This window comes from Pteropus alecto, unplaced genomic scaffold (assembly GCF_000325575.1).
Source record: "Pteropus alecto unplaced genomic scaffold, ASM32557v1 scaffold115, whole genome shotgun sequence".
Lineage (NCBI taxonomy): Eukaryota > Metazoa > Chordata > Mammalia > Chiroptera > Pteropodidae > Pteropus > Pteropus alecto.
In genome coordinates, this window is record NW_006436814.1 from 3,804,194 (window position 1) to 3,831,871 (window position 27,678).

Below are 27,678 nucleotides of genomic sequence, written 5' to 3' on the forward strand. Positions count from 1 at the left end.
TCCAGGGCTGAGCCGGGAGCCACGGGAGGAGGAGGCGCGGGCGGCGGAGCCGGAGCGGGAGCCGCGGCGGCGGCGGGCAGCGCGGGACCCAGTACTATGGCTGTGTACTGCTATGCACTCAACAGCCTGGTGATCATGAATAGCGCCAACCAGGTGAGGAGCGGCGGCGGCCCCCGGCCCAGCAGCAGCGAGACGCCCCCGCCGCCGGGAAGCGCCGTGTTGAGCCCCGGCAGCGTTTTTAGCCCCGGGAAAGGCGCCTCTTTCCTCTTCCCTCCAACCGAGTCGTTGTCGCCAGAGGAGCCCGCGAGCCCCGGTTGTGGCAGCAGGCTGAACAGTAGCAGCGGCAGCGGCGGCGGCAGCGGCAGCAGCGTGGGCAGCCCGAGTTGGGCGGGTCGCCTGAGAGGGGACGGGCAGCAGATGGTGACCACCGGGACCCTCTCCCCTCCAGGGCCGGAGGAGGCCCAGAGGAAGCTGCGCATCCTGCAGCGCGAGTTGCAGAACGTCCAGGTGAACCAGAAAGTGGGCATGTTCGAGGCGCACATCCAGGCGCAGAGCTCTGCCACTCAAGCGCCCCGCAGCCCGCGTCCCGGCAGGGCGCGTTCGCCCTCCCCGTGTCCCTTCCGCAGCAGCAGTCAGCCCCCAGGAAGGGTCCTGGCTCAGAGCGAGGAACGGAGGACCAAGTCCTGGGGGGAGCAATGCCCGGAGACTTCGGAGGCCGACTCCGGGAGGAGAGCAGAGGCACCCAGGCTACGCCTCTCCAAGGACAAAGAGGGAGTGGCACCTTTCGCTGGCCCAGCCGCTCCGTGGGGATCAGGAACTCAGGGGCCTGTCGCGTCGGGGAGAATGGAGAAGGGGATCTCTGCTAGATCTCACGGTGGCTCACCCGTAGCTATGGAAATGGACAAAAAGGTCTCTCCGCCTTTGGGAACTCGGAGCTGCCAAGCTCCCACGTTGGAGCTGGTCGGAGCGAACTCCGTGATGGCCACAGAAGTGGCAGCGGGAGCCACATCCACTGGGCCACACTCTCCGCATGACCCTGCCCTCATCGAGCGGTCTGAGAGGGCCCGCGAACTTGGGGGTGTGCACTCCCCGGAGGCCCTGGAGGACAGTCAGGGACAGTCTCTGGGCAGTGAGACAAGCCCAGCCCTAGAGAGAGGCGGGCCCCACCGTGGAGAGCCCCCTGGGAAGGTGGGGAAAGGAAATCTGCCTTGTGGCATGCCAGGCTCTGGGTCGCCTGAAGTGGGCGAAAGGCCAGAGGAGAACTCTGTGACAGAGCAAAACTCTGAGCTGGCAGAGTCCCGGAGCGGGTGCAGGCCGTTGGGACACCTGGGCTCAGTAGGCCCAGAGGTGACCCACAGTGGAACCCTGGAGGTCAGGGGGCCTCCACAGCACTGGGACAGAGTGGACGAAGGGTCTCCAATGCTGGGCTTGCGTGGGGGCAGCCTCTCAGCACCGCGAGGGACCCGGGAGGTGGAGGTGGCCCGCATTCCCTCTGGCGGAATGCTGGAGCCTTTGCCCTGTTGGGAAGCAACAAAAGATCCGAAGGAACCTCAGTGCCTTCCTGGGGACAGGGTGGGTATGCAGCCTGGGAGCTCCAGGGCTTGGCTGGACCCCATGGCGGACGTAGCTCAGGCCTGGACGTGTGTCAAAGGGGTACAATCCCAGGAGACTTGGGGAAGCCAGCCAGAGGACAGAGCCACCCAGCCCAGCCCAGAGCTGCTGTCCCCAGGTCAGAAGGACAAGCCTTCTTTGAAAGAGGCCTGCAGCCCCAGCAATATACCTGCCGTCATTGTCACAGACATGGGCACCCAGGAGGATGGCATCTTGGAGGAGGCACAAGGCAGCCCGCTGGGCAGCCTGCCCCTGAGGAAGCTGTCCTCGTCCTCTGCATCCTCCACTGGCTTCTCCTCCTCCTATGACGACTCGGAGGAGGACATCTCCAGTGACCCTGAGCGCTGCCTGGACCCCAACTCCGCCTTCCTGCATACCGTGGACCAGCAGAAGCCCAGAGTGGTAAGTCTTGCCCTGAGATTTTTCTAGAACTTGGGCTGCTTCCACGCCCCGTGTGTCCTCTATTTTTCTACCTTTCTGCTGAGTCGTGAAGACCGACAGGGCCCCTGGGGCAATCGCGACATCCTCTCCGGGTGTTGGGCGCTGACCGTGTACTTTGTAGCTTGGACAATGAACCTGAGTTTCTTCTATTGCTATTTCCAGGTACATCTTTAAAAAAATAATTTTTTAAGGTACTTCTGGCAGGTCACCACTCACTTCTTAGGAAAACGAGTTACCAAAAACTTCCTGATTAATCCCCAAAGAACACAGAGGCTGAGTATAACTTTTGTCTTATCAGGTGAAACACTTAATTCTGTGATTCTTTGGGGCGGAAGAAAACTGACAAGGACCGTCATTGAATTAACTCGGCCTCTGCTAAGAGGCCAGGCAAATAAGTGACATGATTCTATGACGGGGCTCTGAAAGCTCTAGATGTGGTTGTGGCCGGTCTGTTGGGTGAAGAACCACTTAGCCTCAGTAAGTTAAGTCAGAACAGTGCAGTATTTGTGGGACTAAGATGCCCTGTGATGCATGAATTAAACTGAAAACCATGCTTTGCATTTCTTTAATAATAGAATGTTACATTAGGTTGACTTGCCTGAGAAAGGCACCTGGATGATATCTCCAGGGTAGATACCACCTAATGGAGATGCTCATTGGCTGGTACAGGTACCTTTCAGGTACGTTTTCAAGTGCATCTGTTTTGATTCATCGTACTGACATCTTGCTCTGGCTATGGCCATAAACGGGAGTTTATTTCTGTTATGGTTAATCTCAGTCCTCAGCTGTTTTCACTCTTAGGAGGATCAGAGTGTCTTACGGAAGACGTTAAGAGTTGCAGCTAGTACTTCTGAAAAGGTCTGGACTTTCTCTCAGCTTTTCCAGAGTACGGGGAATTTCCTCGTTCAGCGTGCAAGGGGTTCTTGTGCTACCCTCGGGGAAAGTCTGCGTTTTATTGTAGTAGGGAGCCTTCCGATTTCACATTGAATATCAGATACCATTCTTTGTACCTCAGTGACTTAAACCGCAGCGACTGAGAACTTTATATTTCTACTCTACATCCTTCTCTACGGTATTTTGGGCCACGAAGCATGTTTTTTCCTCACTCTCGCTTCAGAAATCACAGTCTGGATTTTTGAAGACTAGGCATTTCTTTTCATGAAGCTCCACTTTCTGCTGACGATCGGGAGGCATATATGTATGCCAAGTCTGGCCATAGTCAGCCTGGCATTTTGCGGCCAGAACAGAGCCTCAGGCACAGGCACACCACCTTGGGAGGAGGGACAGTTTCCCGGGAGGGGGATGGTGGTAAAGAGCAGTTGGAAAACTGAGGCCCGGCTTGCTCTGCCTTCTTGCTTACAAGCAAAGGCCTGGTGAATGAGATGGTCCTCTGTTCACTCCTCCCACGTGCTTTTTAAACCCCGAAGCATCGCTGGCACAGCCAAGGTGCTTTAACTTGTTCTCCAACTTTCCATTCGCCCTTTCTAGTGATGGATTAGCAGCTCCTATTGGCTGGTTCTCAAAACAGTTTGTGTGTCCTGCTGTTTGAAAAGGGCTCTTGTCTGGAAGTGAGTTAAACAGGAGATAAATAATGACAGGCGATTTATTTTTTATTTTTTATTTTTTTTTTGCCAGCGGGATGCTGACTGAGAAACCAGAGGTTTGAATGGTGTTTTCAAGTTGGCTAACAGGTCCATAGGTAGCAATGAGACTTGCCTGTTGTCCAGCCTCCCTCCCACCTTTAAACAGGTTTCCAGACACCCACAGAGTAGGACCAGGGAGGAATTTGCTCTCTGAATCATGCGAGGCCGATGGCCAGTGTGTGTGTGGGGAGAAGGGTGAGTAACTAGCTGGAAGTTATGGGATCCTAGGGATGTTTGAGGTTTTGGTTGAGTGCTTGCATGATAAGCTAAGTTTTCTTTTTCTTACAGATTGTTATAGTGAAGTCTTATCTGTGACACTAACATCTGCTCATTGGGTCAAAATCTCTTGATGACCTAATATTGATAATTTGTTTGCAGAAGGCCAGCCATCTTGATTGGCTGGGTCTTTTGGCCGGTCTTTTCAGTGTTTTACAGATAAAACCTGAGCCAGCTCTGTCTGAGGTGCTGCAATATCATCACGCTGTTCTCTTCCATGCTGTTTGCTGCTGCTTTTTATACTGCCGAACTGCCCTCCCAGAGCACACACCCTCACACACGCTCACATTCGCTCACACGCGCACACACATACTCAAACTCACACATGCTCATACACCCCTACCTATGCTCACATTCATTCACACACACACGCCCTCACACTCGCCTTCACCCTCACACATGCTCACATCCACTCATACACACAGGCTTGAAACTGCATATTCAGCCTTGGAGTCACACAACCAAACTCTGGCCCTCAGGATTTGTTTCTGTTTGTTTTGTTTGTTTGTTTGTTCGATGCTGCTTTGTCTTTCCACAGAGTTAAAACTTTTATGCCTTGTGCGGCACATTCTTTTCTCCTGCGGGGGAATGGCTGTGTGCAGGCAGAGGTGACAGCCCAGAGAATCTTGAAGCCTGGCTGCTTTGTTCCCTCTCCCGCTGTCTGGTCTCACTGTCGAAGTCCCTGAGGCAGTATTTCGAATTCAGAGGACCTCCCTATAGTTAAAAACACAGTAAGAAGCATGTTGTTTGGAAATGTACTCTGAAAATCACTTCGCCATTTACATTATGCAAATTAGCAAAGGCCTTTTTACTGGGCGGTAATGCCATGAGAAGGCCAGCTCTCCTCATTTGCTTCCATGGGAAGGAGCTCTAAAGACATCCTCGGAAACATGCAAAGGGCTTCAGGCCTTTACTCTGTCTTCTCATGAGCCTGACAGATAGATATGCCTGTCCCCGAAATATAATGTCCCACGTTTTTGCACCTGCACCTCTTTTCATGAAGAATTGGACACTTGAAATTTGCTCAGAAGTCATTGCATTACATGCCTTGTGTTCGATGGCTTGAACTCAGGCACAGTTATTCTTCACTGAGACCTGAACGGAAGCAAATTGCACTGAACAAGGATGGAATTCTCTCCTTTGTTCTTTAAAATAGCTCAAAATTAATCAGCAGCTCTTTACTTTCCCATGTTATTCCTTTTAAGAGTACCTGGGCCATCGAAACACTAGGTTTAAAGTAATATATTAAAATACGTATGCATATTACTTTAAAAAGCAGATTTTAAAAGTTTATTCTAAAATTGTCCTATCAATTATGTGTTCAAAAAACAAAACGCTGGCTTAGTTCCCTGTGGAGGATATATAAAGAAGTGTAATATAAAATCTTTGGCTTCTCGGTGCTTACTAATTTTTAAAGGCCATTGGAATTTTGTTTCCTTTGACCTTTATTTATTTTTTGTTTTTTTGGTATTTGACTCGTTTTGATATCTTTTTTTAGTGAAACACTGACTCTTACATGAACTAAAAAATTCATACAGTTTAAAATGGTCTTATGTGGTTTTCAAAAGTTCAAAATTTTCACTTGGGGGTAAACCAAACTAAAATTTGAAAGTCTTAGAAGGATACTTAAAAAAAGTGAATGCGGTGGTGAGTACTTATAAATAGAAAATTTTTTTCTGGGTAAGAATACTGAAGGCCCCGATTTGGAGGAGGGACCTGAGTTCGGCGGGCATGCGCAGCTTTCTTGGGGGCCCCCTTCTCTGTCAGGTGTGTGGAGAAGGCCTTTCTGCCAAGACCTCAGCACCTTTCAGATCTGGGAGGACCCCGAGTCATTTATGCGAGGTCCCGGGTGTTGCTGTGACTTGTTTAGGGATGAGGAAACCAAGACTCAGAGAGGCAAAGGGACCTGAGGACACACTGCAGGTCCCAGCGTCTGGCTCAGTTTTCTTCTTTTAAAATTTCCTTCTTTGAAAACCCTCGCATGAAGATGATCTCATGGGCGGCGGGGCGGGGGGTGCTGTCTATCTGATTTTAACCCTCTGTGACTCTATCATTAAAGACACTTAATTGAAAACTTAGTGTACATCACACTTCAGGATGTCCAGAGGTGTGACAAGGTTCCTTTGGGATGGACCTTGGGCACTGAGGCTGAACTGCACATCTAATTTTGTGCTTTTACTTAAGACTCATTAATTGATCTGCTGCTTTCTCTTTACCAGAAGATACCGGAAGATCGTTTCTTTGTAATTTCACATTGAACAAGTATCCAGATAAATGAGCAGAGTGATACCCCCAGATTCTCATGGATAATTAGATTGGTACTCGTGGCTATGCCAATAGCAGACCAAAATATTAACCTGCAAAGTAAAAGAGGCTATTTTCTAGGGCTTTGGCCTCCTCAGATTTTTCAGTTTGGAAACTAGAGGCTTTGCCTACACAGAGTCAAAACATCACTTCAAAAGCGTTTTATCAAAGATAAAAGAATTCAGCCAGCTTAAAAATCCTTTCAAATAAAGGTGGGGTGTAGAGAAAAAGAGAGATTGATGTTTAGGCACTGCAAAAACACAGCTCAAGATTTACCTAGCCTGTAGGTTTTACAAGGAAAACATATTAAACCAGTCTCCTTGCTTTGAAAGAAATCTGTTTCAGGTGTTAGCTAAATCCTTTGCAGAACTCTTGTTTTTAAGCGCTGAATCGCTACCTTGACTGATTTCGTTGGCACATACTGTTACATGCAGTTACAGATTAGATGAGTTCTGTGTAGTTTATTTATATTCCTAGGAGCATTGATAACATTGTTTAGGCTTATTTTATTTTGTCAGGTTTCAACTTATTGATCCAAAGTTTGAATTTTAAAGTATTTAATTGAAAGATTTTTATATCTTGGTAGAAAAAAACGTTGTAGACTTCAGGTCATCGGCAGGCGATTTGGAATTAACTCAAGAACTCTTCCAAATCCTGTGTGGTCAGACCTTCAGTGTGGAAGGTTCTATGGGTTTAATAGGAGATGAGACCTTGGCGTTGCAGTGTATTCTGGTTGTCCTCAAATCTGATCCGTGACAAGTTTGCCTTCAGTGATTTTTTGTGGACTAGGTAGACTTGGCACAGATGTTATTTTCATGCATCAGGTGAGCTCAGTGTTTACAAAATCACACCAAACCCAACTATGAATTCTTCGGTAATATGAAAAGCCCTTTAGCACGCTAGCTACTCTTTCTCATCTGGATGTTTGGGATTTTGTGTGTCCAGTTCTTCAGAGACTGTGTGCCCTTCCTGTGACTGCGTCCTGTTAACTTGGTGAACTGATGACAGTGGTGACGAGGAGCAGAAACACCTAGCATTGTGGCTTTCCCTCAGACCTGACTGTGGAGGCCATCTTGGAGACCCAGAACACTCCACTGACCTGGTCCCGTGACCCCGCGGTCAAACTGGACTTGCCGCAGTTCTGTTACTGACCTTGAGTCTCATTGCGGTCCTCCCAGACACCTAGTCCTTCATTTTACCAGGGACGAACTATTACTTTAAAGACAATTCAATTCTCCTTGGCTGAAAGACACCGCAAATATATATTTCATTATACGGTTCAGCCTCTGTTCCTGCTATTAAAAGAAGAACACAAATTTTTCTATAGCTTACGTAATTAACATAATATAAATTTCGATCTGGGAGAGGCTTGAGAGCTTATTTCTTCCAATATCCATATGATACAGAAGAGGAAAGCAGGGCCAGAAATTATGCAATATAGTTACAGAACCCACATTTACATTCCTTTTTTTTTTTCTCTTAAAAAACTTGATTAGTGAATAAGCTCCTTACTTTAGGAGGTCTGCCTTGGCTTTAAACATAGTCCGTTTTTAAAACGTTTGTTAAAGGAATAGGTGAATGAATGAATGAATGAATGAATGAGAGAATATCTCTCCTGCATTATCTACCTATAAAAGAAATGTTGACCCATCTGGAAGATACAGAACAAAGAAAAGGAAGAAAAGAACAGTGAAGGCAAGCTCGCTGCTTACTCCCGTGACCTTGCCACCTTCGGAGTGAGAGTTCCAGACGGGTGTAGGAGACTTAGGGTGAAATCCCATCTACAGATGGCATGCGAGCCCTATGAAAAGTGGGGAGAGTAGGTGTGGCCTCATGGGGTGGTGAGAATTCACCGGTGCAGTGCTTATAAGTAAGTGCCTGGGGTAGCACATGGCTCCATAAATGTTGGCCGAGGTGGGGTTGGGAGACATCTTGAGTACTGGTGAGGCAGTGTCTGGAAGGTTCACTGGGCTCCCTGGAAGAAATGCTCTGTAGCAATCCTGGGATTTTGTTTAGATTCCACTTTAATCCCAGTGCAATTATGGAAAATGATTCTGCTTCAGCCGAAAAGGCTGCAGTGAAATTAAATGTCTCAAAACCAGCAGTATTCTCAGACTATGGTGGAGCCACAGCAATTCTTTGTAGCATCTTTCATGTAGTATCCATGAGAGTAAGGCTGCCCTTACCTTCTATCCAGATTATTTCCTGGTGTAGTTTCCTGCTCAGTTGCATGGTTGGGGATTCCTTTAGGGCTGAGAATCAAAAGGACACATGGCGAATATGATAGTGTGACAGCAGACGTGCACGCGTATGCGGCCTCAAGGAACAAGATCAGGATGATACCTTTTCTCAGAGTATCTTTTCAGGGAAGACCGCTCTATTTTTCTACTTGAGAACAGGGACTTCCAAGCTTTTCTCTGATGAGGAATGAGTTGTAATAATAATCACCATCATTTTACTGGTAGGCCCACATGGAGGCTTTTGGCTTAACTTGTCTGGCGTGTTTCTCAACAATTCCATTAAGAATTCACTGTTAGAAATCCAGTCCTTTCCCTCCATGGAGCTTTAGTTGGGCATTTTATTGACTGGATATCACTTAATGGGAACCCATTCAGCAAAAGGCCACTGGTCAATATACACTACAGTTTTTATTTCCTGAAATTTATCCTTCTATTTTGCGCCAAAGCAGCTGATGCGATTTATAAGCAACCAAAAAGTAGGCAAGCGAATGAACCCCTGCGATTCATATTTATGTATGTTTTAATTGGGATGGTGGTGGAGGGGATGTGTTTTTATTTCCCTAACTCAGAATACGTAGAAAAACTTGCAGTCACTGAAAAACTGGGGTGGCGATGGTTAATTTTTAACTAAAGAGGATCCTCCCTCATTAGGTTCACTGCTTATTCTGTTAATCTGGCATTTTACTTTTGTGGTAAGATTCTGCGTGGAAAAGGAAAATGAAGTGATGCAGCATCTCAAACAAAGGCATCGAGATTATTTCCGTCGACCTGGTGACTAAGATTAGGGTTTGCCTAACCCAGACGTGGTAAGAGGTATTAACGATGCAGGGGACAGCCCCGTCCTTGGCCAGGGAGAACTCTTCCTAAGGATGGTCCATTTACTCACGTTTATAAAGTTGGTCGTAATACATCAGAGGGTGGGAATGAGGTACTTTAGCCTTTGGTTTTGGGGGTGACAGCAGGTTTTTTTTCTTTATCCCTCTTAAGGGGGGATTCTCTCCATCTTGAGCTACCCACCCACCCCCGATCCATTTAATCAGAGTGAATAAACTGATTATACTGTTTTCCAAGAAGAGGATGTAATACATTTTATGTTACCAGAGCTTAATATTTCCAGACACTGTGGGGAGTATTCAGCCTGGCACAGAGCAGAGGGATTTGGTTCCCTGGTGGCTGGCTGTCCCCCAGCTCAGTCTACAATCTCTCTTGGTATGTTGGGAGCTGGTAGGACCTGGGCAATTACATGGGAGGTCACTGTACCCCCAGGCGGTCCCCAGCAAGTGTTTTTCCACTTTTGCTGACATTCTTTCCAGGCTCAGCTCAATTTGTTTTCTTGTTCTCTATGGCAATTGATGACGGAGTCAGTAGAATGTATAATTCAGCGGGATCTCTTGCTAAGTGCTTCTTCCACAGTGGTAGAGGAGCTGTGTTTGTCTAATCCTGTGCTATGCATGGGTGTGTAACATTTTCTTGTTGCAAACTACCTTTCGGAAGACTAGAGTTAATAAAATATACCTCAGCACTATGGGGAAAGGACTGTAGCTTGGGGGTATGGAGAGGAACTCTGGAGTATCACTTCTGTAATCCTTATCTAACCTGAATCTATTAGCAGGAAACTGAAAGGGCCTGTGTATGACAATGAGATAAACAGTTTAATCTCTTAACAATGTCAAGTGGAAAATCCAACCGCAGCCAATAGCTTAAGAAATGGCTGGGAGCTTTTGTTGGGACAGCAAATCCTGAGGTTCTGATTGCTGAGCTGAGGGTAGAGCTGAGCTGGTTGCTGTGTGTTGACGATGGGAAGGTAGGAAGACAGTGTTTAGGTTTGAGAAACTACTGAAAACTCCGTATAGATAAAGAATTGGCTAATGGAAGGGACATTCTGAATGCGTCATCACTGATGGTTTAGTCTTTATGAAGCCGCTGAGATCTTTTTCTACTTTTCACCATCATCGTAGTCATTACGGCGTTAAGTGCTCACTCAAGATGAGCATATAACTGCAGGTCCCTTAGGAAACTTGGAGCCTTCTCTGAGAACTTTGCTGTGTACCGTAGGACTGCAGTGAGCTGGAAAGACTAGTGACTCTCAGATTTGGCCTCTGTGGGCTTCGGTTTCTTCATGTGCAAAATGGGAATCTTGATGAAGTTTTCCTACTCTGTGTGGACTCGTGAGTCTCAAAGGCGATAGTCTTTGTAGAGTCATTTTGAGAGAGCGTGTCCTCTTTCTTGCCTGAATTAGTTTTAATTATGAGTACTCTGACATTGCTTTTAAAGCTTTCCAAAAGGAGGGTGGACAAGGACAGGCATGGTATTCGTGTAAGATGTTGTTACCTCTGTGTTGCAGAAAGAGAAATTGCTAAGGACTGTGGCAAAACAATCTTTATGTCCACAGCAAGGCCAGCTCCGACATGGACACTGCAGTGCGGGCGGGGGAGCAGGAGCAAGTAGACATCCTGAATTCCATCCTGGGTCCACTTCCGCCGCTCCCTGTAGCCTCCTCCTCCTGCCTGAGTGACCATCTTGACCAGTGTGGACTGTGGACGAAGCTTCCTGCCACTGCGGTTTGCTAACTCGTAGGTAGGGATGCAAATGTGACGGACATGAGCGCAGGCTGCAGGGAGGGAGAAGGGGGCCACAGAGCAGAGGTCTGATGTTTCTGAAACGAGGCTGTCAACTCCCGAATAATTGAGGGGCTACTGCAGTCCACCTAGAGTTTGAGGACACTTACTAGGAGCATTGATTTTTCCAATATCATGTGGCGGCTTTCTCCTCTATGTCCTGGGAACCGGAAGAGAAGAATTTGGCAAAGTGTGGAGCTTTCAAAGCAGACATTGCATTCAGCAGCTGTATACTGGGCACTTTGTAAGTATGGTCGGGCCCCGGGTTAGCCCCAGACACCGCTGCTCAGAGCTGGACCTCCCCTCTGGTGGCTGCCCACGTTGCAGAATGGACATTGTACCCCAGTGGCTGCCCGAATGGCAGGCATCGACCTGCCGCCTCTGTCTGCATGTTCCTGTGCCGAAGAGAATGGCTTCGTGGATGCTGTCCCTGTCCTTGGAGATCTGCCCTCCCAAGGCAACGCCGATGCCAACAGACATATTCAAGATTTACAAAACTCCAGAACAAGTTGGATAGCCATTAAACAAGCACATTCATTAAATACGAGTTAATAAATAATGGGTTGGTGTTGTCCGGTGAAACGCAAGAGCTTCAGCGGGCATTGCGGGAGAGGGAGTAGGGATTGGAATTTGGGCAGTGACCATTGTGGGAGTCTGGGCGAAGGCCTAGGAGGGCTGTCTCTGTTAGAGGTGGTCAAGCAAAGGGGCCATCCTGGATCCGAAGGTCGGAAAGAAAGAGGGCCCCTGCCCGCCACAGGTGTCAATGCTCTGCATGGAACTCCTCGCACGTTGACACTCAGTTGACAAAAGGTTCGGTGCTTGTCAGCTGCACTGTCAGTGTGCTCTTGTGAGGCTAAAGGGGCCTCAGCAGACCCCACACTTCTACCCCAATTGACCAGAGAGACAAGGTCAGCAAAACTGGGGAGGGACTTTGGCTCCACAGGTGTTTAGTGAGCCTGAACCTGTGGAAGAGCTTGGGGTGGGGAGTGGGGAGTAGAGAGCCGTGGTGTGGAGTCGGGAAAGTTTGGGTTTGGGCCACATCTTGCCTGTGTGACCCCAGAGAAATGTTTTACCTTTCTGCCCCTCAGTTTCAACAGTCCTAATAAAATGGGCCTGGTGATACCCGCCTCGAGGTCGGGAGCCTTAAATGAGGTATCGTGTGCGAAGTGCCCAGTCCAGTGTCTGGACATCTTAAATGCTCAATAAACCAGAAGTGAACTGTGGAGACTTTAGAGGCAGCCGTGACGTCCTTTCTCAGAGCACCAGCTGATCCTGCGACGTCCACCGTTCTCTTTATCTGGGTGTAAGTGAGGGGGGCTCCCGAAGGGAATATTGCGTGCTGGTGGCTTTCCTCCTCTTGAAGAAAAAGTGGGGTGTGGGGGCTCTTTGCCATCGAGGTTTGTAGGATTGCTCTGGTGAGCCAAGAAGTGACTGGGTCTGCTGGGGAGTCGGGGCTGGGCCCGCGGGGCCTGAGTTCATGCCCTCCCTGGATCCTGGATCCCAGACCGTGGCCGGCTCGCCACCTCTCTGAGCCTGAGTGTCCTAGTCTCTAACACGAGGTGATGACTGTCTCGCGCGGGCTGCTGGGAGAATGGAATCAGATCACGCAGCTCAAGTGCCTGGCACAGAGCAGGCGGGACAGAGGTAGCCCCTGTCCTGGCCCCTGCTCCTCGGGTGCCACACTCACTTGCCTTCACTGAGTCACCTCATCCCAGCGCAGCTTGTTGTCGAGGGGGATGACAAAATAGGCAGTTAGGTTTATTTTTCCAAGGAGTGGTCTCCGTTGCAGGAGAGGCTTCGCTTTGTTACCAGGGCTCAGGACTTGCAATTTAAAAACAATCCGCTGTATTCGGCTGCCGTGAGGGGTGTCAGGTTCCGTCCCCGCCCTCGACTCCCGGGCCAGCCCCTTTATTCTGCTTTGGAGGTGGAAATGGCTGAGGTCATCCAGGCACAGAAGGCTCCGTCCCTTGTCTCTTCTCGTCTTGCGCCTCTGCTTTGTTGGGGTGTCTTTTAGAGTCACCGTAGCTCATAAGAGAGAATGAAATATGTATACATAGCACCATTACTTTGTACAGCTGTGGCTCTTCTCGCGAGGAGGACTCTGAACCTGTGCGCGATTTAATGGCCTGCATCACTTGCCTGTGCTGTGTCCGGTGCAGGCCAGGCACGTGTTTATTCAAACGAGATCTTCCTTGCATGAAAGAGATGCTTTCTTTCACTGGAGACCCCCGCCTGAGGCCTTGATCTCTGCAGCCCCCCTTGCCCACCCCCACCGCCTCTCCAGTGAGCGAGGGAGAGCCATGCTGCTCTTTGCCGTGGTCCTCGCTGAGCTGTCGGGTGCCCAGGCCACACTTGGTCTTCTGGAAAACCCAGTCAGGTGGCTGGGCCAAGCTGGATTGACCCCCAAACGTACCAGTTCACTTTGGCGTCCCAGAAAGGCCCGGGCAGGAGGTGGGGCCGTGTGGTGACAGGTTCCCCCAGAGCGGCCCAGGCTGTTCCTTGACCAGACATCAGCACGGTCTTGGACACCGTGACTGCCACACATGGGCTTCTCCCTTGCTGGACATCGGGCATCGATGCAGTTATCCCTCCTTCCTCTCTGGCTACAACATGGGGCGGTCAGCCGGTGGCGTTAGCCCATGGGGTTAGCATCTTTCCTGCCTGCTTCTGGTCTGCCAGCCTTTCCGTGCTCCAAGGTGGCCGGTAGGCGTCCAGGAAGTTTCCAGGCAGTGAGCAAAGGCTCCTGCATGTGACGTCTTTGGGCCTTGTGCCCTTCTGGAGAGCTGCGTCTCAGGCCTGGCCGGCACTGCCAGCCTCCCCAAGCCTCCTCCTGCCCTTTGCAAGGATGGAGGAGCTGACATCTGGGAGGAATGAAACTACCAAAAGAACTTATTAGTCTGTGGCAGCCTTGACCTCAGAGGCGGTCTGAATGGCGAGTGTGCTGGACAGTAACTCCTTTATCGCCCCAACCTGGAAATATACACAGGACGTAATTAGTTCCGATCAGAGGCTAAAGCGTATGGAGCAGCGTCTGGATGCTGTTGACGTTGTGGTATCACCGTAGGTCAATCAGGGAGCCCCCTCCCGCCTCCCCGCAGGCTGCCCGTTCACACCGAGAAGCTGAACAAAGCTCCAGAGGTTCTTCCCCGACATCTTTTCTTTGGCATTCTGGACTGGCCTAGATTTTCTGGTCTGTCGCCACTGACCTCAAATACCACATCCCCAGGGGAAGGCTGGAGAGTCTCACCCAGGAGTTGCAGGGGCGCTCAGGGTGCATGTGGGTCAGCCTGGGGGGAAGTACCCTGAGTGGCCCAGGTGGCACATTGCTGGGCATCATTAGCCTGGCCATTAGACTGTGGGTTTTGGACATGTGACACTGACTTTGGAAAGGAGATTTCAAGAACTTTAGGAAATAGCTCAGTATGACCCCGTGATCAGGTATTGTAAAAGAGAATGTGTCCTCAATCGAGGCTTTGAAAAGACAATTACGCGAAGGACAGAACGGAGGGGACCTGGATCATCCGTGTTTCTGAAGAAATTCCCTGGGAGTTACGATGTCACCAGAAATTCAGTATGCTTAACTGTGTGGTGCAGCCGTTAACAGGGCTGAGTGGTCTTCAGCTGCACAAGAATAATCTCATGACAGCAGCCATGATTTCTGAGGTGTCTGATGTGCCAGGCATGTGCCATAAAATGACTTCATTGCAGGGTATATATTCCTCCTTTTACAGCCAGCAGACTGAGGATCAGACAGATGAGGTTAGCAGTCCTGGGAGCACAGCTGGTCAGTGGCCAGGCCGGGATCCCTGTTCCTTCCTCTGTGCCACCCATTGTCACCTGGAGAGCAGAGGATGGCGGTGCAGCTCTCCTGTGGAGGGGGCGCGAGTTTAGTTGTGGGACCCATGCTCTAGGAGGGTGGGAACTCATTGTCCTGAGTGCAGAGGAAGAAGCGGGCTGAGGCGGGGCCTGGACCACAGCCTTGGAGATGGCTGAGGGAATTGGGGTGACTTGCTGCCTTGGACATATTATATCTGGGGGGCAAGAGAATCGTCTTCACGTAGTTGCCCTGAAGTAGCATTTCGGTCTGGTTTAAGATCGGTCTTCTATTCATTCGCAGAGGTGGAAATAAGAGAGGATTCTTTTCTTTCTAAATGAATGGACCTTTGTACAAAAACACAGACTTGGGAGGTGGAATGGCAGCAACTGGGAGCTTCTGGAGCTGCCTGGCGGCCCCCAGGCCTGGCGGAGAGGAAGGCAGAGAGCACCCCCCGAAAGGGCAGTGGTGGGTTACAGCCCCACCCCGCTGCAGACGGGGCTGGGCAGTGAGCCCCCTCAGCGGGAAGAAGGGAGGGCATCCAGCCATCCAGCCATTTGTCCCCCAGCCCCAAGCCCAGGGGCCTGCGGCTGCCTCCTCCTCCAGGGAACTGGGGGGCAGTGCTGCCTGCAGGCCAGGGGGGTCTCGGCAGGTGTGTACACAGGTCTGTACACATCTGGTTTCCTCACGCCCCCAGGGGGAGCATCACGGTCTCTTCGTGGCTTGGGGCTCGCTATTCTGCGTCGCCCCCAGGCATTCTGGACCATTTTAAATGACAGTTAAGAAGCCGTTGTGGGTTTATATTTCCAACATAACATTCATATCTAAGCTGGAATTGAGTGAATCAAATTCCGTTACCTGCCTACAGACTTCAGTGAAACTAGGAGACATTAGAGGAGCAAAGGGAGGAAATTTATTCCAAGAGAACAGACGGGCGAGAGTTCCGAGCTTTAAGTAGATGGTTGTCGCTCGGTTTCACCTCCCAGAGGAGGCTTTCTCTGCATCACTTCAGCGGGCAGAGCTCAGACTGAAGGGTGTGAACTCTGGGGATGCCATGGCACTTCCTCAGAGGGGAGCACAGCACTGTCACCACATGAAGGCGGCCTCTGGGTGAGCACCGTAGAAGGGCCACGTGCGATGGCGAGCCACCCCCGAGGGTGAGGTCGGTCACGGGCGGAGTGACTGCCATGCTTTCAGGGATTCTTTAGCTGGAGGTCGGACTATTGAACCTCGGCCTTGTCATCTGAGATTCCGATAAAACTGTTGCTTGGAGGAGGGGACATCTGTGAAGCTTCCGGTGTTTGGCTGTTACGAGTCGAGCTGCCATGAACGTGTAGTGTATAGGTTTGTTTCTGTGTGACCATCAGCTTTCATGTCTTGGTGCTAAATGGCCGGGTGTGCAATTGCTGGGTCACGTGGCAGTTGCATAGTTATTTGGTTTTTTAAGAAACTGCCAAACTGTTTTCCACTGTGACCGCACCATCGAATGTTCCCACCAGCAGCTTATGTGAGTGATCCAGTTTCTCTGCAGCCTCCCCAGCACGAAGTGTTGTTACTATTTATTTTAGCCTCTCTGATAGTTATGCAAAGCTGTCTCATTGTGGTTTTAATTTGTTTTTCCCTCATGGTATCAAACATCTTTACATGTGCTTATTTGCCACCTGTGTATCCACTTCAATGAAATGATCTGGCTTAAAAAAAAATTCTGCAAAGGTGTTGTTGGGGGGGGGTGGCGGGGCAGTGTCAGAACCTTGGGTGTTAACTCCCCACCCACCCCACCCCTGTGTGAGCTTCACCTCTCAAGGCTTCAGGTGAGGGTGCTTGCTCATCTCTGAGGCCCCTTCCTGCCCCAACCCTGTCTGACTCCAAAATAGAGTAGTGACCCAGAGCAGCCTCCCCGCCTTGGGCAGGAAGCCCAGGCTGGGCCCCCACCCACACACCATCACCCCCCACCCCATTCTGTCTCCACAGGATCCCACTGAGACTGACTCACAGGTGCTATATTTAAGGAAAGTTGTCTATTGATTGTCGGGCCTGAAAATAAACCGAAAAACAAAGGAACAAATGTGGAGTGTCTCCTTGCCACCTCACCTGGCCTCCCGCTGGGCCTCCCTGCAGCGCGGTGGCCCGGCGCAGAGTCCCCTCTCCGTGAGGCCCCTGAGGCCCCTTTCCTCGGTGTCTCTTCATCTGGGCCTGTGTTTTGGCTTCAGTTTTGCAACATGGTCATGCTGAAGGTCCCAGAAACGCTTCCCTTTTTATGTTAATTAGACAAAAAGGAAAAGGTGTGAATATAATTCGAAACCTCTCTGAACAGCTGGTGACGGAAGTAATGTTTCTCTTTAAAACCGGCACCGAATTGTACCCTTTCCCCCAAGGCTGCTTGCAGTGTTGTTGATTTTTTTTTTTTTTTTTTTTTTGCTTTTTGCCTCCTGTCTCAGGAGGGGCAGCAGGAAGTAGTCTCGAGTGTTCATGGGATTGCTACCCGTTTGAGGACCTGCTTGAGGTTTCGGTCTCTCCTGGGAAGCAAGGCAAATGTCATCTGCTTAAGAAAGTGTTTATTTTTGTTTATCTGCCTGATGATGTTCATGGGACTTCACAGTGTGTGAAATAAGCATCCTTAGTCTTCATTTCCGTGAGTCATAGAATGAAAAAGCATGGCTGTTTCTTCCTTGGTATAACGAAATATAATATTTACGAAATCTCCTTTGGTGTATTTGTATAGACAGTCTATCACAAAGAAAGGATTGTTTTCTGTGTGGGCTTAGAGGATTTTTGGAAAATGGGCCTAGGATTTTTACATGTGTCTCCTGAGCTTGGGGAGGCAATCACAGGCTTTCCACACAGTCCCTGTGCCCCATTAGAATATTCTAGCACATTTTGGCGGTCCTCAGGCCTACGGCCTGAGATGTAGCTGAATCATGTGATGGTTTGGTTCAGAATATTTTTCTGCTTTTTGAAACCTAGGTTTGATTCTGATTTGAACTCGTTCAGCAGAATTTAGGGGGTGAAAAACTGTTGTTACATTCCTGGTTCAAATTAAAATTTGATATTTGTGCTTAGTTTGAGGTCGAATAAATAAAATGTATTATGGCTGTTGGTGAGTAGTTCATTTTGATTCAACTCTTCTCCAGGTGGCCTCACTGTTATAAAATTTGTTTCCCATAAACTTGCATTCTTCTAGGATGGTGTGGGGGGTGTGTGTGTGTGTGTGTGTGTGTCAGGATGGTGTGTGTGTGTGTGGGATGTGTGTGTATGTATCTCATTTCTTAAATATTAAGGTTAAGAAAGAGTTACTATGCTTGTATTAGTACGTCGCAATGAACTAGAAGTAAAATACACTAAAACCAGTAGAGTTTTTGCTAAATGCACAGACTCTGTCCTTTTGGGGCCAGGCAGAGGGTTTTATCTACTCTTTGTCACTAGCTGGCTTTCAGGAAAGGGTGAACTCTTTACTCATACAATCCGCAAACTCATATTTTGTGCTGACTGCATCAAAGTTATGCTGGCAAGCAGGGATCTGTATGTAAGTTAAACTTCGTCTCTGCCTTCTAGGAATTTTCACTTCAATAGGGGAAGCAAAGTACAATACCTAACACCTATTACGTGTTTATTATGTGGTTGGCATTGAATGGGGAGTTAAGCGACATGCCTCAAGCACCAGTAGTAGAAGAGCCAGGATACAAATCCGGGCATTCCTACTCTAGAATAACATTTGGTACTTTTGACATTTGGGGCCAGATAATTTTTTGTTGTTGTTTTGGGGGGCCGTTCTGTGACTGTAGGATGTTGAGCAGCATCCCTGATCAGTAGCACTTCCCCACGGTTGTGACAACCAAATGACAATCAAAAATGTCTTCAGACATTGCTAAATGGCCTCTGAAGGGCAAATCGTCCCTGGTTGAAACTGCTGCTCTAGAGCATGTGCTGTAACCAGAACTCACCCTGCCTCCCCAGGTAGGAAGGGCGGTGATCCGTGTGTTTAGGTGATGAGTCCCTCCGTGGGACAGATGCCACTCTATCTGCAGTTGTCGAGAAGAGGGTCTCAGAGATAATTCTGTTTGAATTGAACTTAGAAGGAATTCACCAGGGAAGGATATTCAGAGGGGAAAGACCCACATGGACCAAAGCATGAAAGCACGAGAAAACCAGGCAGGGTTGAAGGATGACAGTTGGGGTGGACCCTTCATTCCCTCTCTCTTGCTGTTTTTTTATTTCTTCCTTTCAAGCAGCAAGCCAGGTTCACGGCGGCTATATCATTCTTACTTTCACTCGAAAGTGCTGTAATAGTCAGGATAGGCTAGGTTGTGGTGCAGTAACAAACATCCCCACCATCAGCGGCTTAAAACAACAAAGGGTTATTTCTTGCTCATGCTGCATACGTGATCTCGGTCGGCCATGGCCTCTGCTATATGTTGTCCTCACTCTATAATCCAGACTCATGGCACAGCCATTGTCTGGAGCATTGTTGGTCTTCATGATAGAAGGAACAAGAATATAGCAAATCACATACTGGCTTAAAGCTTCAACCCAGAAAAGTAGCACGAATCACTTGTGTTCATAATTAATTGACCACGCAAGCCTAATACCCTCACTTCACTTACAGGAGAGTCGAGTCCTACCATGTGCCCAGGAGAAGAACTGGAACTATTTGGGGGTCGGCATTAATTTTCTACCGCAGATATCAAAAGCCCACAGCTGGGATGTGCAAGCACGGACAACCCACCATCTCTTTGAGGGCCTGTTAGCTTGCATTTAATGAACGGTCTTTTGCCAAACTTGGCAAGAATCTGCTGAGCAGAAAGAGAAAAAATTAGACTATTGAGGTTCCAAAAATATTTTAATTCTCTGAATAAGTCAAAGAGGTCCTCGTGGGTTAGGACCAGGTTACAGACCCTCATTTTTAGAGTTAAGACGTTGAGAGTGAGAGTAGGAGATATTATTCAAGTAAACGTGACCTGGATGCGGAAGATTGTTTTAACGGGGTGAGGGTAGCTGTTAGGGATGAAGTTGTTTGAGCTCACAGGATGCTCGCTGGGTGTTACCGTAGTAAATACTATTTGCAACTAGCTAGCCCGAGCCAAGTGTCAGGTAGTGAGGTGCTGTCCTCTGTGACTTATAAATTCGTGGGGCTGTTCTGAGGTAGGAGAAAGCACTGGATGTAAGCAGCCGCCACTGAGAACATTCTGGATGATTTTAGAAAGCGTAAACAAACTCCTTATAAACCCAGAGCACTTTCCTTGTTAGAAACTCATTCAGACCGCGACTCTGTCCCGGGCTCCAGGGTGGGGAGATAGAGACAGAGCCTGGCTGCAGTGGATCTAAAAGGGGAGAAAACCGGAAACCTGTGGGGAGGATGCAGTCCTTGTCGCCCCCTGACAGAGGTCTTAGAAAAATAGAAATAAAAATAGCAATCATTGGCCACTTCCCTCACCAACGAAGTAAGTACCCTCTCCAGACCTGGCTCCCACTGTATATCTGACCTTGTTCTTGTCACGCTGTGTCGGGAGCCAGGGCAGGTGAGGTGGACAGAAATGGGGGTTCGGGGAAGCATAGCCATTGACTCAGAGGGAGACAGAATTAGCTAAGTCTGGGAACTCGGAGGTAGGAGCGTTCCAGAGACGAGAAGAATCCAAAACAGCCAGCTAGGTCCAGACTCCTCACCGCCAGGGTCTTGCTGGGGCATGCGTGTGTGTGTGCGCATTTGTGTGTGCACGTGGGTGTGTGGGTGTGTGTGCATTTGTGTGTGCACATGGGTGTGTGTGCACATTTGTGTGTGCCTGTGTGTGCGCATTTGTGTGTGTATGTGGGTGGGTGTGCATTTGTGTGTGCACGTGGGTATGTGGGTGGGTGTGCATTTGTGTGTACACGTGGGTGTATGTGCACATTTGTGTGTGCCTGTGGGTGTGCATTTGCGTGTGCCCGTGGGTGTGTGTGCATTTGTGTGTGCATGTGGGTATGTGGGTGGGTGTGCATTTGTGTGTGCACGTGTGTGTGTGCACATTTGTGTGTGTGGGTGTGCATTTGCGTGTGCCCGTGGGTGTGTGGGTGGGTGTGCATGCATGTACCCTCCAGGGGAGGGCTGCAGTAGAAGGCTGTCCAGATGGGTGAGCGTTACTAACCATCCTGTGGTTTGCTGATAGCTGCCTAAACTGGGTTGCGTGTGTTTCCTCCCTGTGTCGGGTACTTCAGGGCGCCCCACGATGCGCGCTGTGGGTGTGCATATGTGTGTGCCCATGGGTGTGTGGGTGGGTGTGCATGCACGTACCCTCCAGGGGAGGGCTGCAGTAGAAGGCTGTCCAGATGGGTGAGCGTTACTAACCATCCTGTGGTTTGCTGATAGCTGCCTAAACTGGGTTGCGTGTGTTTCCTCCCTGTGTCGGGTACTTCAGGGCGCCCCACGATGTGCGCGCCCCCCAGCTTGTACTTCTCTGTTCTCACTCTAAGGGCAACAAGGCTGAAGGTGTCCTTCTGGAAGCTTCAGCAGGCTATTCAGGACCAAATGATGTAAGAGCGGAAGGAGCCTTGGAGCTCATGGGCCTGAATAGACAAGTGGCCTGCAGGCTGCTGAGCACAGGGCAGGGCAAGGCCAGCGCCCCTCCCTCCCAGCCCTGTGCTCCCCCCACCATGACCACCGTCCCTTCGACACCTTTGTTTTCTCGGCTGTGACATGGGCATGTTGCATTCAGCGGAGCAGGAAGTGTCTGCAAAGGCCCCAGCTCTGGGAATTTGTTTCAGTAAAGGAAGCCTGTAGCGGTGGCATTTGTAGCTCAGCTTTTGTCACCTTTCTCAATTGCCCACGGCGTGAGGGGAGGCGTGAATGCTTGCTTACCCTTCACTCATCCTAGGATTGGGATTGTGCCTGCAGTGACCGGGAGGGGAGGGGACCAGACCGCTGGGGACCTCACGAAGCCCTGACAGTCCCTAGCCAGGGGCTCCGGGCTGCTGGAGATGAGGGAGGCATCAGGGCTTCGAGAAGGGCTACTTCCCAGTGAGCCCTGCCCGCCCCTCGGTGGTAGGAAGGAGGTTAAACCCTACTCTTACCCTGTGCTTTGAGGTCTCCGGAAGACACAGGTGCTATATATAAACCAAGACTATTATCTCACCCTTGCTAAGTTTCCACCCTGGTGGCTTACTGTACGCCGCCGCGGAAGCCCTTCTGCCAGACCCAGGGGGCCGGGCCGAGGCCACTTTCTGAGAAACTGAGCGTTCTCCCAAGGGGTCTCGTGGCAGGGCCAGCTTGGGAAGAGAGACGGGGGCACTAAGGGTGTCTAGAAAAGCAACTAACCTCACACTGGTGAGCTCCCACTAACTGATTTGGGGGATCAACATGGTCCCAGCCTGTTGTGAACCCCCTCTTTCTTCCCTTACTTGCCTGTAGGCATAGAAATGGTGGTGTGAGGGATGCTATGTAATGGCAGACACCTTAGTAGGTTCAGCGCAGACCTCAAAGAGACGATGGGCAATACTCCGAGGGATTCCTGTTGACACTTGTTGCCTCTGTGACAAATGAGAGGAGGTCCAGATGGATAAGTTTCCATTTAAGCTTCGATTACTCAGAGTTTCCCTGTGCAGTTTATCAAATGGGGCATAATTGGTGTTTTGGGTAAGACACGTCTCATTGTTTGGGACCGTCCGTTACAGACAGGTCATGTAGTATCCTTGGTCCTTGGGCCCATCAGGGAGGGCCAGGGTCTGTGCCACTGGTGTGCAGGTAGGGCATGGGGACATCATCCTCATCCCACGCTGGCAGGGCCACAAGGCAGCAACTCGGTGGGGACAAGACTCAGGCTTACTCCCAATCCAGGTACCAAGCTTGTCTCGCACGGAGGCTGCCATTGCTTGGGGAGCTCCCACCCTTGGGTGGGCCCGTGGGAACAGGAGACCTCCCTGCCCTTGACCTGGCGGCTGGCGGCAGGGGACCCACAGCCCCCTTGAGGGGACAGAGTCATGGAGCGAGGTCCCTGGCCCCCCGTGAGGGTCTGCACTAGCCCAGAAATGACAAATAGCAAAGAAGCAACACTATGTCAGGTTGGGAGGGAGACTGTGGGAGAAAAGAGAAAAGGTTTATAGTTTCCTGCCTTTCAGGGCCCTTTTTCCTGCTCCTTGAACAAGAGATGCTGTGTCCTCACTTGGGACTGTGTCCCGAACATTATGTCGGAAGCCTTGCTTGCCTCACTCCTACCTGCAATTTCTGTTTCGTTTTCTTTCCCATTTCCAGACACAAAAACGACAAGAAATTAAAAGAAATCACTATAAACGTAGAGTCCACATGTTTTCTCCCCCTGTTCTTCTGAAGGTCACGGTCACCTGTCCCTCCACCCCTGTCTTCTTTTCCAGTGATACCTATTGGCACAGCACATTCTAAGGGAGGCAACAAACCAAGGGAGATAGAGAGAGAGGCAAGGAAGGGTCCTCTGTCTGTCTGTCACTGGGACTTGACCGAATTTTTTGGCCAGTTGGTGGTAAGTCCTCGTTAGTGAGCTCCTTCTTCGCAGGCACTTACTATGCACCAGTTCTGAGCTAATGCTGGCCCTGGGCAGGGCACTGTAGGAGTACCAGACAGGAACCAGAAAGTGAGGTTCCAGGAAATGAGGCTCCACTCCCATCTGCAAGCTTTACTAGAGGATTGTTTGTGAGCAAGTCGATAGTGCTACACCAAGCAAATTCAACAGACCTTGGCCTTGGCCTGGGGGACTCTGCTGTAAGACACGGCCCGCTTTAGAAAGACCGCGCGCCCAGGGTGCCCACAGATAAGAGGAGTTTACAGACAGTGGACGGGCCAGGGCCCAGCCTGCTGCTGCCGTCACCCTTTGTCAACAGAGTCATGGGAGCCATATTCATATTCAGACAGGGGAGAGTCAGGGGCAGATCATTTCTTCCCCATCTAAGAAGTTGTTGTGCAGGGGAAGTTGGATGCCTGGAGCCACCGTGCTCCGCACCCCCAGCCCCCACCCACAGTCTGCTGCACAGTTTCCAGACCTCTCCGGACCTTAGTCACGCCTGCCCCGCCCCTGCACTTTAAGTGTCCACCACTTCTTGTCTGTTACTATAAAATGCACATCAGACCTTCCTAGACTCATCGGAGACCTTGTCAGGCCAGACACTGGTCACCCTCCTACCTATGGGCTAGACACACCCAGGACAGCCCAGACGATGACGGGGTTGGGGACGGGGAGGCCATCTCCATTTTCAGTATGCAGGCAGAGGCTTTTGTCGCTAGTCTGGTGCCTGGCGGAGATAGGGGACAGCAGCTGGGGCAAAGACACTGAAGCCTCACGTAGGGGACATACTTATACTGAAAAGTTACTGGTTGCTTACCTGGAATTCAAACTTAACTGGATGTCCAGTACTTTTTCTCGGAGCCCTGCTCCAGAGGGCAGTTTTGTCACATCCTTTGTGAAATGAGTGAATCCAGAAGTGAGACAGCTGGTGGCCAGGAGGCCTCTGGAGGTCCCCTATTAAGAGGCCATCCGCCTGGGGCCCTACTGCCCAGTGCCGTCACTTGCTTGCTGTGCCATCTGGTGTTGTCCTTAGGCCTGGCTAAGGCTCTTTTGTACTTGGGGATGCAAACGCCAGTGCCTTTTCTTCCTGGACTCTCTCCCAGGATGGGATCACTAAGGAGTCCTGACAGAATTACAAGGCCCAGAGATTTGAGAGCCCACTGGGCCGCCATCAGATGGCCGCTCAGCCCCCTCCCTGCCACGTTAGTTAAGATGCCCTCAGCCACAAGAAACAAAACTGCCACTCTACTGGCTCAAACAGTAAAGAATATGTATTATTTCACCGTCATTCATAAGTCCCAGCATAGACGGCTTCGGCATGGGGTAGTTCATTAGTGCAGCAAAGTCACTCAAGGGCCTGTCTCCACAGCACGTGACTCACCTCTTCTCAGGGCCACAGGACGGCTGCCGCAGGTCCAGGCGTCCTGCGTGGACACAGCAATGTCCCGTGGAGGAAAAAGGGGAATGGGCCTTCCTCACGTCTAAGGCATCTTTCTCAGAAGATCCCCAGCAGACATCCCTTATATCTCATTGACTAGAATGTGTCACATGCTTGTGCCTAGGTCAGCCTCTGGCATGGGAGCGACTTAAAACAACTGGTATTTACTCCTGGAATTGCTCTATGGAGCACGCGTTATTCTGAGTTCCTTCAGGGGATGTGTAGACACCCAAACAAAGCCAGGTCCCTCGCACTGTTCCCAGCCTCATCCTACAAAGGATTTGAGGCAATGCTGATTATTTTTTATTTTATTTTGGATTTTTTAGCGTAAACGTTACCGAGAAGGAATCTAATGAAAACCATCACCAAATGAACGATTTGACTCACCCTAAATGTATTCGGTCTTTGGTGAGCTGCCTCATTTTGTTTGACATAATTGTGATCCGACTGTACTAATTTTATCCTTTGATTTTATCATTTTAATGTCATCTCACATTTTTATTTTCATGAATTGACATAGGTCATCTGCTCGGCATTTTAAGTGAAAATATAATAATAGCATCTAACTTCTATCGACTACTTACTCTGTTCCAGGTACTGTTCTAAGCTTTTTATGTGGATTATTTTACCTAAACCTCATAGCACCCCATTTCCAGATAAGGAAATTGAGGCACAGAGTATCTAGAAACATACTGTAGTCTGTTTGCTGCCTGAGCTTTGGACCACTACGTAATTTACGTCACCATGCTTTTACTGGAGTTGTTGCTGTACGGAGCAGGGAGCTTTTTTGTAAAAATTACCTTTCTCTCTTCCCTTTAGTTATGTCCTTGGGAAATGCTCCTCTCAGTGACAGTGTTCATCAGAGCCCAAAAAGAATGTATGGCTGTGTGTCATCTTCCCACTTGACTCTCTGGAAAGACCAAACCAATTATAGGGACATCCGCAAAGTCGAAATGCTCCTGTTTGTCTGCCACCATTGAGTTTTCTTTGTAGTTTGGTATTGTCTAATTGTCCCTTAAAGTTTTAATTTGTAATTCTTTAGTTTTCAAATGGGACTCTTGCACGTTTCCTTGCGATGATGGCCTTTAATTCCTCCTGTGTAAACTGCTTGTTTATCCCCATGGAGCAACCATGTAATTGATAGCATTTTTCTATAGTAAGTTATCATTTGTTATTTACAAATATTTTTCTATTTTGTAGTTTTCTTTTAAAATGGTACTTTATTTTTGCAATAATGTTCTCATTCTGGCTTACTCTAATAGATCCTTTTTTGTGCCCTTGTGAAATTGTTTTTAATTGCCCTGGCCTAGAAATAGGGGCCATCTGGTACTTGAAGACAGTGGTTTTTACTAATTTTTCTTATGCAACTAACCTACGCGATGCGTTGTTAGAGGGCTGAACTGTGCCTCACCTTAGGAAGACTGGGTTCTTCCAAAAAAACTTTTTGAATGCCCAGGAAGCAATTCATCTGTGAGCCTGGTGCCTAGGCGCTAGCTAGATGGCCACTGGCTATACCAGCCACCCCCAGTCCCCTGTACACCTTGACACCAGGGTGGCGTCTGACACACCCAGGCCCAGAAAGCCAGACAGAGTGGCGGCTGAGACTTCACGGAATCCTTATAATTAGAAAGGGAGAAAGCCTGTTAGCTCATGTGGTGTCTTCCACCCACGGGCCCCAAGCAGCTTTAGAAGGTGACATATAATTTGCTGTGTCACCTGGAGAGCTCAATTGAGTTTTCTGGGACTTATCTGTGAAATCCAAGAGCCAGACCAGATTCGTGTTTTTTTAAAAACCCTTTTTGGGTCTTGCGCCATTTTGGAAATTGATTGGAAGTGGTGTACCGTTTCCTTGGAGAAATGCGCCTTTCACAAAACAATTTGCACGCCCTTTCAGGACTTAGGGCTAGAAGCTCATCTCAACTCCAGCCCACAGACTGCAGATCAGAACCCAAAGACTTGTTGATCTCCGAGGTCCCTTTCAGATCAGAAAACCCAAGTTCTAGAAAGTTTCTGGTCAGGTACCTAGGGATGGCAGTGGAAGAAATGACTGTCCAGCCCAAGGGTTTCACAGTCAGATATTTTTATTTGTTTTTTATCGTTTGTCATTTTTCCAGGGTCGAGTTCAACTTTGTGATCCCACGTTCTTGCCTTTCATCTTGTTCTTTATCATTTTTTACTGCCTCTGACTGGAAGTATTGAAATCTTTCAGGTTTTGTGGTGGGGAGATGGGTTCTGAATGTGTTTTGACCTTCACATCACAGGAAGAGGGAGGGGGAACAACTGCCCAGATGTTCCTGGCAACTCCCAGGAGCTGTGCCTGCTGACCCTTAGGCTTTAGTAGCTTGAAATGAGAGAGGACAGGCTAGTGGAGTTGTTTTTGTGAGCATATGGGTGCTTGGGAGTTGGAAGAGAGGGAGAAAAATGTCCTCTGGTTGATCAGAATGCTTTTCTAGCACTTCTGGGCTTGCTTGGTTAAGAGGCTTTGCTTCAGCTCTCATGGACTTTTCTAATTCCTCAAATGCCTGAGAAGGAGTTGTAAGGAATGACTCTTAGGGGTCAAGAGAAAACTCCCAGTATAATTTGAGATTAGCTGGCGGGGGAGATGCCCACGGCCTCCTCCTAGAATGGGGTGGAGGCAGTCACAGATACAGGCCTTTCTGGTGGGAGGCTGAAAGTGCTATACGCACAGGTGCTTCTGAACCTTTGGGTTTGACCCAGAACGTTGACAGGGCTTGGAGCAAGAGGGAGAATTGATAATCGTCAATCCGAATTTCATGTTTCTGGAATCTCTT

General features: G+C 49.4%; 1 protein-coding gene across 1 annotated transcript in view; it reads left to right on the forward strand.

Moving 5' to 3' along the window:
- Positions 1–10: 10 nt before the first annotated feature.
- ITPKB (inositol-trisphosphate 3-kinase B) overlaps positions 11–27,678 on the forward strand; it is a 92,481-nt gene continuing 64,813 nt past the window's right edge. Inside the window, exon 1 of the mRNA XM_006914271.3 lies at positions 11–2,013. Coding sequence (XP_006914333.1) covers positions 97–2,013 — 1,917 coding nt within the window. The 5' untranslated portion in view covers positions 11–96. The remainder of the gene's footprint in view (positions 2,014–27,678) is intronic.